General features: G+C 31.2%; 1 protein-coding gene across 5 annotated transcripts in view; it reads right to left on the bottom strand.

Annotated features, from left to right (window-relative positions):
* Positions 1-3,047: 3,047 nt before the first annotated feature.
* The window catches only part of SNTG1 (syntrophin, gamma 1), a 682,373-nt gene continuing 666,744 nt past the window's right edge, over positions 3,048-18,676 (bottom strand). For all 5 annotated transcript variants that reach the window (XM_012723045.1, XM_012723047.1, XM_012723046.1 and 2 more), the window contains one exon: positions 3,048-3,951. In XM_012723045.1, coding sequence (XP_012578499.1) covers positions 3,793-3,951 — 159 coding nt within the window. In that variant the 3' untranslated portion in view covers positions 3,048-3,792. The remainder of the gene's footprint in view (positions 3,952-18,676) is intronic.

Here is an 18,676-nt window from a genome sequence, read left to right on the forward strand (position 1 = left end):
ATGAACAGAAAAGAGCACTGCCAGGGGATCAGGGCTCCCAGAGGCTTCTCACACTCATGCACATAAGTTCTCAGGATGTCATTGCATGTATGTGTCACTGACAAACCAAACCCAAATAATGAATACATAAATGTAGTAAAAAGTACTCTTTTATTTTTCAGTATGCTTCTTTAAAAAAAGGTACATTTTTATTAGTAGTACGTTAATGGACTTAAAGAACGAAGTGACAAGCTTTTGTCACAGATATTAATTTACAGTTTACAAACATCCACCAAAACAATTAAAAACAAAATAAATATATTACATTTCATATTTCTGGTATTTTCATTACATTTTAATAAGTATAAAATATATAACATTTATAATGTTTTATTTTCTTCAAAAGCAAATTCAAATGTGCAAATCAGTAAATTATGATTTTAAAGGATTAAAGAATAAGACTAAATCATAAACAGAAATTTTAGAGGTATGAATAAGCAATTCCTTAAGGAGAGCTCATGAGTACAGCAGTATTAAAGTGTTGCAAAATGTTTGTTATTAACACTGGCACATCTACATTTACCTTAAAAAGTTAAGCACAAGATTGTCCTTGTACTTTTAAAGCTTCTTCTCACTGCTGATTCCTAGCAGTAATTCTAAATAATTGTTAAGATTTTTACTTTCCCATGATAATAAAACAAGCGTCTTTCAAATTAAGCATCCAATGGAAATGATGTATATGAGCAAGTTTTTTTGTAAATGAGGGATATGCTTATCTATAATCAAATGCACCCAAAGGAAAATTTATCTGCTTACATTGTTAATGCAGATTTGACATTTATTTTTAAATAATAAATTTTCTCCCTGTTAAATGACAGATTTAGAACAGACTGTGAGTTAGTACATGCCTGATAAATGGGCTACAAATGAACAGCTGATTATTCTCTCTTAAAAATAATGTTGGATATAGTAAATGTTGGGGTATACATTATACTTACATTATCTAAATATGTAATTCTTCTTGCAATATAACAAATTAAAAATACCCCACTTTAATATACTTCAGATTAAGTAACTTATTTTATCAGGCAAAATACATTATTGTAGTAATTAGCAATATTTCAAATGATTTCTGAACTTCCTTCTCTGACCTAAGTACCTATAATATAATATTCCCTTTGAACGCTCACTATGTACACTATAATGTATACATACATATACCAAGGCACTGGAGAGGTTAACACATAATTAAGCATTTTATTATTAAAATGTTCTCTAGTACAAACTAGGGTTTGATTATAAATCTCATGCATCTAAACCTAAATTACATGAGAAATAGAGATTTATCTGAGTACTTTTGCTCATTTCTAAACTTTCTCATTCAAATATTCCAAATTATAACAAATAATAGAGGCTTATCATTATACTGTAAAATAATATGCAAATACAATTTCCTAAATGGAGAAAATCATAATAATATTTTTTCTAATAGGTGACTGCTGCACTAATCATATTAATTTGTGAGTTTTTAAAAATAGTATCAAAAATAATAACTGTGTCATCATAAATTTTAATTCAAGGTAAAAGTTATAATGCAAATTTAAAATATACTAAGTATGTGTATTTGAAATATATGTCTCTAATATAATTTGTGGTTAGCATTGTTACATATATACACTGTAAGTATATATGTGTGTTTGTGTTGTACAAGGAGATATATACCCATATTTTTTCTTTCATTAAATACATGAGCACAGGCTTGAAGATTGTTATAACAAAAAATATTTAGTGAAATTCATTTTCTGTATTTTTAAAATGAAACTTTTACAAAATTTTAATGAACATTTCATTTTAAATGGTTATATTGCACATAAAGTATTCAAACTATTTTTGATTAATCAATTTCATATTGTCTGTAGTCCAGATTCTCACACAATGGACACAAAAATGTGGGGCTCATTTAGCTAAAGATGTAATTCTAGGTAGTAGCAGTTTCTATAATGAACTATCTAGTGCTGTTTAATATCCCAGGATAGTTGTTTCCCTCTATTTTGTCCACAAAAGTTCCCAAGTGGCATATTGGCCAGATTTTGTTGGGTTTCTAATTTCAGAATGGCTGTTGTGTTTGATCAATATATAATAAGCAATGATTCTGGTGTTACCTTAAATGTGGACACATTCAGTTTTGTGTTCAAAATAAATTATATTAAAACTGTATACAGTTCAATTGACCAAGGTTCTATTAAGGCATTCTAATTCCAATTTATAACTTGCTCAGTTCAATTCTGAACCTTGACTTTTTCTTTTTAATTCAATGTGTTTAAGATTAATCAGATACATAGTGGATACTTATATAATTTATAATGATTCTGGGAATCGTGTGGTATCATTTAAAAAATGTAATTGCCAACTACTTCTTCTTCAAATAAATTTATTTTCTTACCTATTGTCTATTTTTTCTTATTAAAAAAATCAGACTTCCTGCCTTTATATTTGGTTATCTTCACAAAGAAATATTCCATGCTTCATTATACTCCAAAACATGTGTTAACAATAATGTAATAATTTTAAAAGGCAATTGGTCATTTAAATGCACATCTTTTAAATGCACATAGCTATGGTGAAGAACAGAGAGAAATTTCCAAATTATACAAATAGTTATGGACTTTATAAACCTAGGGATTCATGACATCTCTAATATTTTCAACTTTCCAACATACTCACATTTATATATTTAAGACAACAAAATGATCCCAGTGGTTTGGCATTATGCAATCATTTTTATGATGTTATAAAATAGAAATATTAAATTATATTTGCTTACCTTAGTTTTTCATAAAATATTACTAAAATTAAATTTGTATCTACTATACAAATAATACATTTGAGACTGCTTTTGAAGGATATTTCAGTCCATCATTAGCTAGCAAAGTTGGATTACAAACAATTGTTGCTCACATCAGATTTCTTTATATTATTTTCTCTATAAAATGTTTTGGGATCACTGAAAATTTCTGAAACTTTAATTTGAAAATAAATCCCATTAGGTAAAATATAAATCTACTTAAAAAAATGGAGAAAAAGAGGTCCATGGATGTTTCTAACTTTGTATTTAAATTAATACAATTTGGTTTATTTGGTCAACATGGGCAAGTAGTAAAGCATTTAGTATTGGTGATTCAAGGGAGAAGTAGTCCCTTTCACACTGTGTCTCAATGCAATTGTTGTTTTGCAGTTCTTCGGACTATTTCACAATCAGATAAACAAAATCAAAGACACAGCATCAAATCATGAAATGAGTATACAAGGAGAAATATACATCAGCAAATTAAAGTGCCTTCTATGATAAGATATTTTGCATGCCATATGTTTATTTATCTCCTTTATGTCACTCATATTAAATGATAGATCATTAGTTAATGATCTGGTCCAGCAAGTGTTTTTCATACAAAATAATCTAAAATACAGAAATAGACATTTCACTGGCATTTTTATTTATAGGTAGATTACAATTTTTATATTATTTACATACATTGATTCTTCTTTTTTTTTGATAAAAGCACTGTACTGGTACAAATCAGCTGAGTGACAACAAGCTGTTTATTCATTTAGGATGATTCACAGGTGTCTTCTAGAGCAGTAATACTTTTGATAACTCTATGACCTTCTTCTTTTTTTTTTTTTTTTCCTAGTGAGACTTCAATTCACTCTATATTGACTTGGTGATATCATGGTTTCTTTAAGGTCTAAAATGATGAAGATGTTTATATTGTCCATACAGTTATAGGAAATGGCAGCACAAAGCTCAGTATGTCAAGTTGTATACTTTGCTTTGCTTGTAGAAGCAGAGCTGGCAGCAGCAGAAGCTGTAGTCTGATTGCCTAAAAAGAGAGGGTCCAAACAAGCTACTTTGGCAGCAAAGAATGAATGAATGCAGTGAAGAACAGCAAATAGATTTGAAAATTCCAGTTCCTGGAATTAATAAGAGAAAAATAAATTTGTCAGATAAAATACAAATCAACTTCTTGAAAAAAAATAATATTTAGACCATTAGATAATATTCAAGTGCAACTCAGATCAATTATATTTAATGCATGAAAACTATAAAACCTTTTGTTTGATATATACATTTCATGTTCACTGCATGTTTTCTTCAAATAATGATGGTCTAAGAGCTAGAAGGACTAAAGCATTCTTACCATGCTTGAAACTAACTTCAGATTGATAAAGATTTCTGGAAATATATATGGTCAGATTAACATGAGGACACCATTAAAGATATTTGTGTCTCTGTACATATTAAAAAATACATTTGAATCAGAATTATTAAAATATTTTCAGTACCTCAAGAATAAATCATTGCTTTTCATGGGAAACTGAATATGAAGTCAATGACTCAATTCAAAATAATTACTGTGATGATTTGATAATTTTAATACATTTTAAATTCTGTACTTTATTACTTAAAATTATTGTAAAACACTATCATCCACACCTCACTAATTGCTTGAATTTTCAAAAATATTTCCCATTTGGATATATAATGAAATTTATCACCTAGTATCAACCAAATGATGACTATTACAATGTAAATAGAACATATATTTCAAAACACAAATGGAGTCTGATTGGCTGAAAGTCATGGGGAAGGAAACAGAGCAAGATACAGATTTATATTTCTTTTCTTATTCATTTTTTTAATGGTCATTGAGTTAACACTGGTTTTTCAATACTGTATGTAACTTAGGTTCACAGTTCGCAACCCTCAGATGTATATAGCCACACCCACCACCAAGACATCCATGTCCTTTGGCAAAGCCCATTCTCCCCTTCTCCCGTTACCCCTAGCTTCCCTCCTCTAGTATCAACAATTCTGTAGTCACATAGCTAGCATTGGTTTTGGTTCAGTTTTCTCAGTTCATTTGCATGGTTTTTCTACATTCTACAAAGTTCTTTACAAATGAATTAAAAATAAGTGAGACTATCTCATTAATTCCCTTCAGAGTTTCAATTCTGATAATTTGCTATGGCAAGTGTAGCCTTAGTTTATAGAATATTAAATTATATACTTAAATATTCTAATTACCTGAAATAATTCTTATTAAGTCATTTTAGTCAATCTATAATAGTTATCCCAATAGATTTACTTTAATAATCTACTTCACTCTCACTATGATGTTACTGGTTAGTTAGTAGGTATCCTTTTGCTTTAACTTCCTAAAAGTTCTCCATTCTGCATTTTCTTATTGTTGTTCAGCTAACTCATTTCACATGCAATTAAGAATGCTTCTTCGTCAAAACATATCAAATCCACCAGATATGAGATGGGTGGGGTAGTTTTGGAAAACAAAATATGCAATGTGTTATTAAAATATACATACGATTTACTCTTGGTAATGACAGAAGTATTGTTGAATGTTGGAAGGGAAAACATATAGCAGCATTTTCTTAAAAATAATTTTAGCATATTTTTATCAGTATGGGGATTGCATTTTAGTTAACAAACAAGTATCTAAACATCCATAAGATGTTGGCAACATTTATATGTTCAGTTTAGTCATACACTGTCACTTATATGTACTTTATTTTATTTAGACTGTTAAATTTAAATTGTGTTTATCTTTTGCAGGGGAGTTAATGCTAGGCATAGAATAATAAGTAATTGTAAGAAAAAGCCAGAGGCAGAGATTTGCCGTTGGTCCCTATATTCCAATGTCAACTCTGCTTCAATGGTCACCTTTGATGATCATATCCACTTCTACAGTACCAACGATCACTTCTACATATACTGCAGCACTCCCAAAGTCTTTTAAACTGACACTTTAATCTATCTACTGAGCATCAACAGATAGCTTTTGGCAGATAGCTTTTGGCACTCCCAAAGCCTTTTAAACTGACATTTTAATCTATCTACTGAGTATCAACAGGTAGCTTTTTTTAATGTTCTTGTCATAAAGGAGACAAAGCCTTCAGAATCTGTGAATTTCACTAAATATAAATTACCTTCAAAATGAAATCATTCATTTATTCAGTGGATATTTAGTATTTATTATGCTTTTTTTTTGGGGGGGGGTGAAACGGCATATTAGTGAGCAAAACAGTCCTGATGGTACTTATTTCCTTAAGGCAGGAAACAAAACATTTGAAACAATCAAAACCAATGCAAAAAAACTAATCGTGGAAACATGGCTGCATAATTGACTAAAGAGGTCAAGGTGTGGGTGAATATCAAAGGAGGGGTGGAGCCCAGTAGTCTCCTAAACGCTAAGAGTACTTTGGTGGTGGATGTGATACAGTAATTTTCATTTAAAGGAATGTGAACTTATTTTCTAGAACATATAGTGATATAATCCAATATTATCCCAATTAAAAAAATAAAGGAAATAAATATAAAACTTCAAATCGATGATTAATATAGTAAAGAATATAAAGTAGAAAAGAGACTGCAGAATGTGAGAGGATGGGATAGGAAAATTAACTTATCCTTAGGGAGAAAACAAAACTAAGGGAATAAAGGAATAAACTATTTGATGTCTGTGGGAAGAACATTCCAGGTATAAATTCATTTCAAGATCCTGGAAAGAGACATTCTAAAATATTTGAAGAAATGCAAGGGTCAAGTGTGCTTGCAATGAGATGAATAAAAAAATGATTCCGAGGGAACGCATCAAAGAAATAACAGAGATCATATCTGGCAGTGCCATATACATCCTTTATGATTTTTGCTGAGCAGCATGGAAAATTTCTGAAGGATTTTGAGCAAAGGAATAACAAGCATTGGCATAAATAAAACTTAAAAAGGAATTCGGACTGTATTGTTGAGAATAATTCTTTGCAATAATATTAACATAGGGAGATATAAAGTTTTAAAATGTGGGATAGCATGAAATTTCAAAGTAAATTTTAGTAAAAAATGATACCAAGATTAAACAACTTCAAGGAGAGAGTTGCATTTACAGAAATGGAAGAACAGTGGGGTAAACAGTTTAGGCATAAACCATGGAGATTTTGGTTTAGACATGTTACATTTTAGAGCTTATTAGACAAGTGATAACTATGATTGTTAAAACTGTTGTCTGAATGAGAAGATCGAGGTGTGGAAGGATGTAGAAAATTCAACTCAGCTCTGGATCTTAAGGTATGAAAATGTTAAGGAAGAACCAATAGGATAAACAACAGTTATTTACAGGGAACTGAGAAAGAGAGTCTTGTCAAATGGCCACTGGAAATTGAACAACGGACTTAACCACACGGAAGTCACTGTTATGTGTGACAAAAGTTTTTGCAGATAATTGGTAACAAGACCAATAGGAATTAATTCGTGAGTGAATGGGTTGAAAAAATTAAAAGCTGAATATGAATGACAACCCTTTAGAGGAGTCCACCCAATTCTAAAATTAACAGAGAAATATAATAATAGGTGAAGCTAAGAATTTATTTTCAGCATTTAAGCTCTGAAGATTTATTGCCATCAATATAGAACTTACATATAATCACTGGCGAAGAGGAAAAATTGAAAACAAAATGTATACTGAGGAGAAAAGGTATATCAGGAACCAGTAAAAATACATAATTTTGGACATTTTCTCCCATAAAAGAAAGAGGGAAAATACAGACAGAATTGGCGGTGTGTTACTTTACCTAAATCCATTTTGTTTAATTTATATTAAAAGCAGTTTCCTGGACTCTCTCTGGTGGCTCAAGGGTTTGAAGCACAGCACAATGCAGCTATCAGCAGCAACTGCAACACAAATTAGATCCCCAGCCAGGGAGGTGACCCACATGTCCCTGCAGTCCTTTCCAGTCTCATCTGTTGCTCTCCTCAGCAGCGTATTTCAGTCAGTGTGTGTGTTCTGCTCCCCACTCTATCTCTGGTGAATCTTCTCACTCCCTGCACCTCTGGTCTATAACCCAGTTCTTATATGCATAAATAAATACATATTTTTTGTTTGTTTTCAAAGATTATTTATGCATACAGAGTGGGGGACAGGCCAGAGGTGTGGAGACGGAGAGAGGATTCACCAGAGATAGAGTGGGGAGCAGAACAGGCAGATGGACAACGTACACTGCTGAGGGGAGCAGCAGGCGGGCCAGGAGAGGTCTGCCAAGCCATGTGGATCACCTCCAGGCTAGGGATAGAACTGGCATGGAAATGGCTGCAGCCAGCAAGGGCCCTAAATAAATGAATCTTAAAAAAAAAAAAAAAAGAAAAGGAACTTCCTCAACTGAAAAGAGATAATAAGGCATCAAGTACCGATAGTTGAACAAATAATTACTAACAATAGCTAGGTACCATTTTGCTTTATTTTCTGGAATTTATCCTCATTTTGCTGACTGCATAGATGCTTTTATTGAACTGAATGTTCTATATAAAATATAGAATATCATACAGTATCCTCAATCTGTTTTCATGTTTTCCATACCACACAATCATGCTTCATTAAGTCAATAATTTATGAAAAAAAAACATTATCTTCTAGATGTAAAAACAAAATAATTCATTAAAAAAGGTAAGAAAAATATATATTAATTCCTCAACTAAAACACTACTATGTCTTATTTTGACTGTTGATCACATAAGTTTCCTCATTATATGAAAAGGTTCTGTCTCATTTCCACTATGATTTTCATTCAGCCTTCAAGAAGTAATTCAATTCCAATATTGTCCATGAGATCGCAGTCTTCCTGGGTGGGCAGGGGACTCTCCATCATGATTTGTATAGTCTTTCTTCATATGGTATTATTCACAACTGATGGCCATTCAGACCTAATAAATTTACCTATAACAGTAATATAAAGGTCAATATTCCCCTAACTTGACACTCAAGTTATTGGATAATTCACTATTTTCCCATAAAGGTCTTATGCTGATAGAACTTACATAAGATAATGTAAAAGATCAGAGTATACATACAAATCATATGGACCAGAGTATACATTTCAGTGGATTCAGAGTTGTATAACCATGACTCTCACAAATGTTTGAACACTTAACACTTCTAAGGAGAGCTATTTCTATTAAAATTCACTCTCTGTTTCCCTCTTGTCTCTAGGTCCGGGCAACATTTTGTCTCATTCTGATTCTATGGGTTTGCCTATTCTGGAAACTATTGTAAGAGATGATCTTTTGTAATTGTTTGCATTAATTTAATGTTTTCACAGTTAATCCACTTGTAGTATATATTGATATTTATTAATTTCTGGATATACTCAGTTTTCTTTAACTACTAATCAATCGTTGAAAATTTGTTTTTGCATTGTTTTTTATTGTAAATAGTGGCCGTGTATACATCAATATGTGTCTGTGTGTGTGCACACATGTGTTCTTATTTCTCTTGAACATATGTAGGAGTGAAATAGTTGGGTCATATTCCATATGACACATTTTGAGGAGTTATTTGTTTTCCTAAATAAATAAATTTGAATGTTTTACATTCTCAGTAATGAAGTATAAAGACACTGAAGATTTTATATTTTAACGAATCATTTTTACAGTGACTTTCCCATCAGTGGCATCCTACGTAGAGAAAAATTGATACATATTTGTGATCTTATTGGTATTTTCATGAACAAAGTTTACAACACCATGTCTTATCTTTATTGGCAATTTGAGTGTCTTCCTTAGAGAAATATAAAGTCAGTTCCTTTACCTTTTAAACTGCAAAGCATTTACATTTTTTTCAATTTGTACAAATCCTTTACATATATTCAACCTACGAGTCCCTTCATAGACACAGACCTTGCAAATACCATCTCTCATTCTGTTGCTCTAATTTTCACTTTCATATTGATAATAGCTTTCAAAATAAATATATTTTTAAATTTTATAAAATCCAATCTGTCCACTTTTTTCTTCATCTCTTGGTTTTGAACTCAAAGTCCAAGGATTATTTATTTATTTTTTTAAATCTCTCACTTTGAGGTCACTTAAACTTTAGCTAGTTTTCCTCATGAATTAAGGAAAGAGTCCTAGACAATGTTTGCTTAATGTTTTCTCTAAACAACTTGGGGTAGAACTTTTCCTGCTTCTATCCTAGGTCCTAATTAAGGTCTGAATCATGTCAAATAATGACAATCATAAGTGAGCTTTTCTAGAGAGCTGACAGATAAATCACATAATTCCAGTTTTCTGGAAGTGGGCTTTTTGAGGCTAAGTACAGTCTGCATATTTATTTTCTGGGCTGCTGGTTTCACAGTCAACAAGTTTTCTAGGGTGCTCCTTTTCCAAGTGAGAATGAACTCTGGAAAGAGTAACAAGGATGGGGCAAGTTAAAATGTCATACAACTCTCTGCTTTTACCAAAATGCAGATTGGTTGTTGTAAATATATCCTTTACAGATATTACAAATATCTACTTAATTGCCAGAGTTCTGAAAAAGTTATTTCTGATCATTTTGACTATTTTCTATTTGCTTTTCTTGAGAAACAAAATTTCAAAAGATCTTACTGTGTCATTTCGGAAGTCCAATTTACAGTCATATTTGATTTTGTAAAATGCCTTAAGGTACAGTATGATTTTAAAAGTTCACCTATTCAATAGACATTAATTTGCTTTCCTTGAAGTGTTTATGGACACAAACATGAATTCAACCTATTGGTTTTGGATCGTTCATCTACAATTTGGGTGCCCAAGTATAACAGTCATTGTGATTTAAATTATTCATTCCTTATAACTTTTTCTTGAATTCCATTATAGGTCTTGGTGAATAAAATTAAAATTCATTTAGTTGCCAATTTACACTAACTTAGCTTCCAAAATCTCTTTAAGTACTAACATTGGTCTTCTAAATTAATTAAAAAATAGTATGCTGATATATTTTAATATTTATACCATTTCTGTAATACTGTTTAGCGAGTAGCAACATACCACCTGATGTGTTGATGTAGGGCCATGTGAGGAAAGCAAGACTATTACAAATAAAAAGATCAGTTGGCCTGCCTAAATTTAAACAAGTCTAATGTAAATGGAAAACACTAAAAAAAAAAAAAATAGCTTCAGACCAATTCTATATAACAGTTTTCGTCACTAAATAACTTTTTTTTCCATTTGAAATCTTGTTTGCCTGTTCCATTTTCATGTGCTCTCATGCTTCATATAACCTGTGTTACTGTTTAGAGTAATAGTAACTCATGTCCACTCTATATTTTATTTTACATCATTGAAAAATTATTTCAAGTATACCTTTAGTTTTAACATTGTGATTTTCAAAATACTTTCTACTTATATCAATTAAATAAAAAGTAACTTTAATAAATGTTGACAAAAATAAAATAAATAAATGGCATTACATACACTATGCACATTCTCTGCTTGACAGCTGCTGTTTTGGAGGCAGGTGTTATATCTGTCTTACCTAAAAGCTGACAATTTAAGTTTTCTAGACTATTAAGATAAACATATAGTGTATTTTTAATACACATGGGTAAAGTTTAATATCCTTGTGGAGAAACAGAAAACTTAAAAAATATGTACGGCCCTCCCTGGTGGCGCAGCGGGTTAAGGCACAGCACTGAGAATCTGAGGCCGCTTCCGCATGAGTTCGATTCCCGCCTGCTTCCTGCCCCGGAGGAGACCACATGGCGAGCCAGACCTCTCCTGACCCGCCCGCTGCTCCCCTCAGCAGTGTACTTCGTCAATCTGCCTGTTCTGCTCCCCGCTCTGTCTCTGGTGAAGCCTCTCACCGCCCCTGAGCCTCTGGCCTGTACCCCAGTTCTGTATGCACAAATAAATAAATAAATCTTTAAAAAAAATATGTACAATAAGAATAAAATTGTTAGTGAGAAAGATGATCAGAATCTTCAGTAATTTACAGGTGATTAGGTCAAGGCATATACAGTTCATTGAAGGTCAAGGCATACACAGTTCATATATCTTTTGGAACATATATCCCTTTACCTAACCCAATCAAATGTGTGAAATTGCTGTGCGTAAACTGCACATAATCTTGCATGTGCGCACATGTGCTTACCAATGAAATTGATGAATTCCCCCTTAATTCCTGCTGCTTCGATTTACAGTAGGAAGCACTACTAAATCATGATTGAGGCAGAACCTGCATTATTGTGTAGGTATCCCTGCACTTTTCTTGTCTATTACCTACACAGTTGGTGCCTTACAAAATTTGTAATCAGAGGACAAGGATCTTGGAGTTTAGGAATGCTGGTGTCAGATGCCATAAAGAGTCAGAAATTATGAAAAAGTTGATAAAGAAGAAGATGACCCTTCATTTCTGATACAGAAATTTGGCCTTTCTCTGAATACTTACCCAGTTCTGCAAAGGTTAAAGTTCCCATTTGTAAAACCTGGAGAGTTAAACAGGAGCTCTTTAGATTACCAGTTACCCTCTTCTAAACTGCAAGCTTCAATATATAATGATTTATTTTGTGTAGACCTTTTGCAGACACTACTGAGCATCCAAAATGTTTCATCATTTGTGCTATATATTTAATTCTTATGTTCAAATCAAAGAACATTTTTGTCCCTAGAGCAATTCTTTTAGGTAGAATTTTTATCCATGATTTTAATGATAAAATGATAACTTATAAACATTAGGTACAAAGTGTCATGACTGATATTTTTTTATTTGATTGTTTACCAAATTTTAATAAATGTGAAAAGGTTTCAAGAAAGCATAAATTCTCTGAAAACATGGATATTAAGGGCAGAGAAAGGTTTTGGGAAGAAATCTCCAATGAGCAACTTTATTTAAAAAATGTTTCCATATTCTTGACTGTTGCACTAAATTGAAAAAGTAATTTTCTTTTTCTTTCCCTTACTGTTCTGTACAGAACTACCTGGCTCCCAGATCTCAAATCAAGCAGTTTAGGTTGAATAGGCTGTGTACCATGGATTAGAGAATAATAATTTTACATACATGGTATTGTCATGAATTCAAATGAATAAAGCTACAACAAAGTTTTTAGAAGACAACCTGTTTTGAAATAAGCTATTAGCTGGATTATATTAATTTGTAATTAAACTATATAAACATGTAAGAGCAATAATGATACATTTTGCTTCAGACATTTAAGTAGGAGCAGTTATAAGGGTAGGTTAGTTATCTTTGCACTTCTAATACCAATACAATAAGCTTGTAATCAAATGACAGCAATAGTGCTATGACTTCAGTTGGGGACCATTCCCCGGTTCTATTAAGAAAGTTCTGAAAAATACAATAAGGCTTTAGAAAATAGACCAAAGATTTTAAGACTTACTGAGTACCAAAATAAAAATGGATGAGTTTCTACTTTCAAAAAAAAAAAAAAGAAAAAAAAAATGCACAATAAGATACTCCTCAGATAGACACAAAAAAAAAAAAAAAAAACAAAAAAAAATAAATGAAAATAATTGCCTCCATCCCATGTAAATATGCACAATGTTATTCAGTTTTCTGAGTCTTGCTCACAAACAAAAAGTTAAAAAACTACATTAAGACTTTTAATCTTGTAATATATACTGGAACTTGAGCAATGACGTTCTCAAAAGCCCATGTTTGCTGCCATTATACCTAAGCTTTAGCTATAATGTGTTTTACTTGTGACTAGGAATGCATATATGCAACATGGAATAAAGGCATATTTTATTGTATAGTATCATGTATGGTAAGATTTTTAAGTTTTTAAATGTTTTCAAATGAAAATAAATATTGTAAAAGTTCACTATTTTATCTGATCCATCTTTTAGACTGGCTCAAATTTTCTTTCTTCTTCTTTTTTTTTTTTTAAGAGAAGCTGTATTCTTGTATCACATATAAAATTATACATGTCTTAAAATGTATGCATGTATGTTCTGATAATGAGTACTACAATCAAAAATTAATATCCATCATATCTGTAGTTTTCATTATGTGGGGAAGGGAAGAAGTTGTTTATTTATTTTTTTATTCTTAGACTTTTGTTTTCTTAGGTCATATTGGATTCTGCCACTGTATATGATTTCAAATTTTAGATAGTACCACTTCAGATGTATGTCTCTGCCCCATATTCATCACCAAGTCACTGAAGTTCTCCACCATAAGCCATTGTGGCATTCTCCTCAATTTGTTCTCATCACTTTCCCTTCACACTCCACCTTTAGAAACCCCAATTGTATAGTACAATTTACAAGGTTAACTTTTGACTTTGTCTACACTTATTGTTTTTGCTATATTTCAAGTAACTGAACCATCTGATACTTGTCTCTACTTCTGACTTACTTTGCTTAGCATAATCTTCACGGATTGATTGACATTTGTTTTTTGACCCCAAATTTGTCTATATTGTAGAATACCCCACATGCACTTGAGATGAATTTGTACTCAAGCTCTTGGGGAGTAGAAATCCTACAAACGTCTATTAAGTCAATGTGGTTTAATTCTATTGTATTGCTGTCAATGTTTTTTTTTTGTTTGTTTGTTTGTTTGTTTTTTTGAAGATAAATGCTTCTGTGTTTTGGTTCTCTCTATCTTGTTAAATATATCCTGGGGCCCTCCCTGGTGGCTCAGCAGGTTAAAGCACAGCACTAAGAAGCGAAAGCCACTTCTGCATGAGTTCGATCCCCACCTGCCCCGGAGGTGACCACATGGCGCGGCAGACCTCTCCTGACCCGCCCGCTGATCCCCTCACCAGTGCACTTTGTCGATCTGTCTGTTCTGTTCCCCAGTCTGTCTCTGGTAAAGCCTCTCACCGTCCACATCTCTGGCCTGTACCCCAGTTCTGTATGAATAAATAAATCTTTAAAAAAATATATATATCCTGATAAATATTTTTCATTATGGATGAATGTCTTCCTAATAAATTGATTCCTTCATTATTGTATACTACTAATCTCTGCTTCTTGTTAATTTTTTTTTAAACTTAGAAATATAGACATAATCATATTTTTTTTTCTAGCTCCATTTCTTGGGATAGAACAAGACTTCTGTTTTTATCAAATGGTAATGAATTTATATGCTGGCTCATAAGGGAAATAAAACTTAATTATTAAAAAAAAAAAGGGAGATCCTATAGAGTGTGTACTCTCATCAATGGCAAGAGGCAAGAAATAAATTTTTAAAAGATTTAAGAACAGTGATCCAAAGGAGAAGCTAAATATCAGATTTCTAAAAAAAAAAATGCAAATCTGTCAAAAGGAAACAAAGAATAACAAGCTAAACTGTGGCACCAAAAATAAACAATAAACAATCCACTATATTGATTATAAAACTCAATAAAGACGATAAATAACAACATATTTCTGGTTCTTTAGCAAAATCTCTAGCAAAACTAATATAAAATATAAAGAAAATATATCATTGTTAATATCAAAAATAAAAGAAGCATATATGATTACAGAATCTTCAGCTTAAAAATAACAATAAAGAAATACTACCCACAGAAATTTGATGAAATAAAGTATGCTTAGTGATACCTAAAAAAGTAAAAATCATTCTAATTCTAATTCTAATAAAAATAGATCATGTGAATAACTATTAAGTAAACTGAATCACAAATTAATACTATTCAAAAAATGCAATATCCTAACCTGGGTGATTTCTCTAGAAAACTCAATTGAATTTTAAAAATGTAATCCAGACCATCACTACATAATTCTTATAAAATTATAGAAGATAAATGTGTATTTCCAACTAATTACAAAAAGATTTATCCTGATTCTAAAACCAGGCTAACATAGTACCAACAAAATAAAACTAAACTAACAACAAAACAAATTCTCACAAAAATAAAGCCTTAGAGTCATTATTTCTTTGGAACAAAAACTCTTAACATTTCGACAAACATAGTTAAGTAATAGTCACAAATAATTATACATCATAATAAATTAGTCTATTACAGGAATGCAATACTGGTTCAACATTTGAAAATCATTTAAAATAGTCAACCATATTTATATGTTGAAAATTTTAGATGGTCATACTAACTGACTCCCATTCTTAAAACCTTTAAAAAAATAGAGAACTACAAATTGAAAAATAATTTTTATAGCACTAAAGTTAGATTGCTTTTAATGACAAAGGACTAAATTCTTAACTCTAAAATAAGCATCAGAATAAATTATTTACTCTAAAATAAGAAAGAAAATAATTTCTATGGTTATTAATACATCACTTAAATTATACAGTATAATAACTTAATAACTGACATTAAGAACTTAATGTAAAGTGAAACATATCATATGTGTATATGTTCTATAAACAATATGATTTTTATTTTGCATATTATGCATATGTTTAGATGATCTATATAGATAAACTAAAAGGATTTTAAAAAACAAAAACCTAAGTATACTTATTAAGTTTTAAGGATATAATGTACATCTATACATATCAGTTATATTTCTATATAGTAGTATTAATATATGAAGAAAATTTAAAAAGCATGTGATTTCCCTGAATATAAATCTAATAAAATGTGAATAGGACATCTATGATGATAAAAGCTATATAAAATAGAGGACATAATCAAGAAGTCTGAATCAATAAAAAATACAGTTTTCATTCATTCAAGAATTTAATATAGTAAAGATTTTAATTATACTGCTCAATTTATAAATTCATGTAATTTTTCATTAAAATGACAGTGAAATTATTTTCCTTAGGGAATGTTAAACTATCTATCTACGGGGGAAAAAAAAGGACCAAGAATTAAAACAATTCTGAAAAATAAGAATAAAAAGGAATAGATCAGATATCTTCATTTCAAATACTATAATGCTAATGTAATCAATATCATATTATGCAAACATAGATATATATATTTAATCAGGAATAGAACTAGATAACTGATAACTAAATAACTGATTCTTGGCAACGTTGCAAAAACAAATCATAGAGGAAGAATGGTCTTTTCAACATATGATGCTGTGTAATTAGATATCCAGATAAAGCATGAACCATGACTTACATAACACAACTGATAGAAAAAATGAGCTCAGATCTATCATATACACGCATTTACCTGGAAATGCTATAAAACTTTTGAAAGTAGCATAGGAGAAAATATTTACAACCTGAGTTGGAGAATAGTCATTGACATGGTACCAAAAGTATAGGCTAAAATAACTGATGAGGAGATTCATAAAAAATTGAGAATTTCCCCAACAGTATGCCTGGTTAAGAGATGATATATAAGCTACAAAAAGGAAGAAAATATTTGCAAACTGACATGTCTAATTGAAACCCATATACATAATATATAAAGAACTTCTAAAAGTCAACATTGAAACAGTTAGATACAGGCAACAATGAGACATTTTAACAAAAGAAACATGGATAAAAAATAGGCACACAAAATGTTGTTCATCAGTAGTGATCATCAGGAAATGCATATTAAAATTATGATGAGACTGGAAAAAAAATAGTGACTATTCCTAATGGTATCATAGAAGTAGAAAAACTTTATCTTCCACACATTGCTAGTGGGAATGTGAAAAATAATTTGGCATTTTCTTTAAAACCAAACAAACATTTCTATTTTCTAGTGCAGCTGCACTCTTGGGCACTTATCCCAGAGAAATGAAAATATCATGTTCACACAAAAAATCTGCACACTATCGTGCATAGCAGATTTATTTGTAGGAAGTAAACACTGGAATATTGAAAAGTCCCTCAATCTGTAAATAGTTAAACAAGATGTGCCTCATACATATCATGAAACACTAAAGTGATGTTTATGAATTTCTAGAATATGATGCTTAATGTAAAAGACAATCTCCAAATATTACATATAACATGATTGAATTTATATAATATTTTCACAATGACAAAATACATAGATGTGAAAAAATCTGCTGGGAACTAACGGTAGGGTCCTGGTTGCTTGGTGATTTTAAAGGAGCAGCATTAGGGAGATAATTCTTTATCATAATAACAAGAATGGTCACGTGCATTTACACAAGTTATAGCTGACATAACACTATCTACTGCATCAATGTCAAACACATGACTTTCATACTACTGTTACTAAGTTAGTACCACTGGGGAAACTGAATGTGATGCAGTTATCTAGACATCACTGTAACATCTTTATAACTTCCTATGATTTGATATTCCATGATAAGAGAATTATAATGATTATATTAAATTTAAAGTTTTATTATTATAAATAACAAATGTGACTGTGAAAGCATAGTCCTTTGCTACCTTGCCTAATAATAGAGACCTTATTGGTATTAAATTCTAGCAGTTTCTTTTAACGCAGCCCTGTTATTTTTGTGCAAGAGCAGATAACTAGACACACACACACACACACACACACACACACAATTTGTTCATTTAAGAACTACGGCATAGGCCAGAGGTGCGGGGAGTGGGGAGTGAGAGAATTCGCCAGAGATAGTATGGGAAACAGAAAAGGTAGATCTACTAAAATACATGCTGAAGGGAGCAGTGGATGGTTCAGACAAGGTCTGCCACATCATATGTGTCACCTCCCTGGCTGGGATTGAACTCACGCTGCAGTGGTTGCAGACTGCCGCATAGTGCTGTGCTTTAACCTGTGGCACCATCTGCAAGGGTGGGCAGAAATATTGATAAAGCTACATCTATGACTATAGTCTTGTGAAAATCAGTAGAGTTAATTCTTGTTCAAATAAATATTTCAAATGCAAATTTCTTGATTATGTTGTTGGAAGGAAAAATGCCATTATTTCCCAGTCTTTAGATAGATAGATAGATAGATAGATAGATAGATAGATAGATAGATAGATAGATAGATAGAT

The sequence above is a fragment of the Condylura cristata genome, unplaced genomic scaffold, assembly GCF_000260355.1.
Source record: "Condylura cristata isolate star-nosed mole 26May11 unplaced genomic scaffold, ConCri1.0 scaffold00009, whole genome shotgun sequence".
NCBI classification, from domain to species: Eukaryota; Metazoa; Chordata; class Mammalia; order Eulipotyphla; family Talpidae; genus Condylura; species Condylura cristata.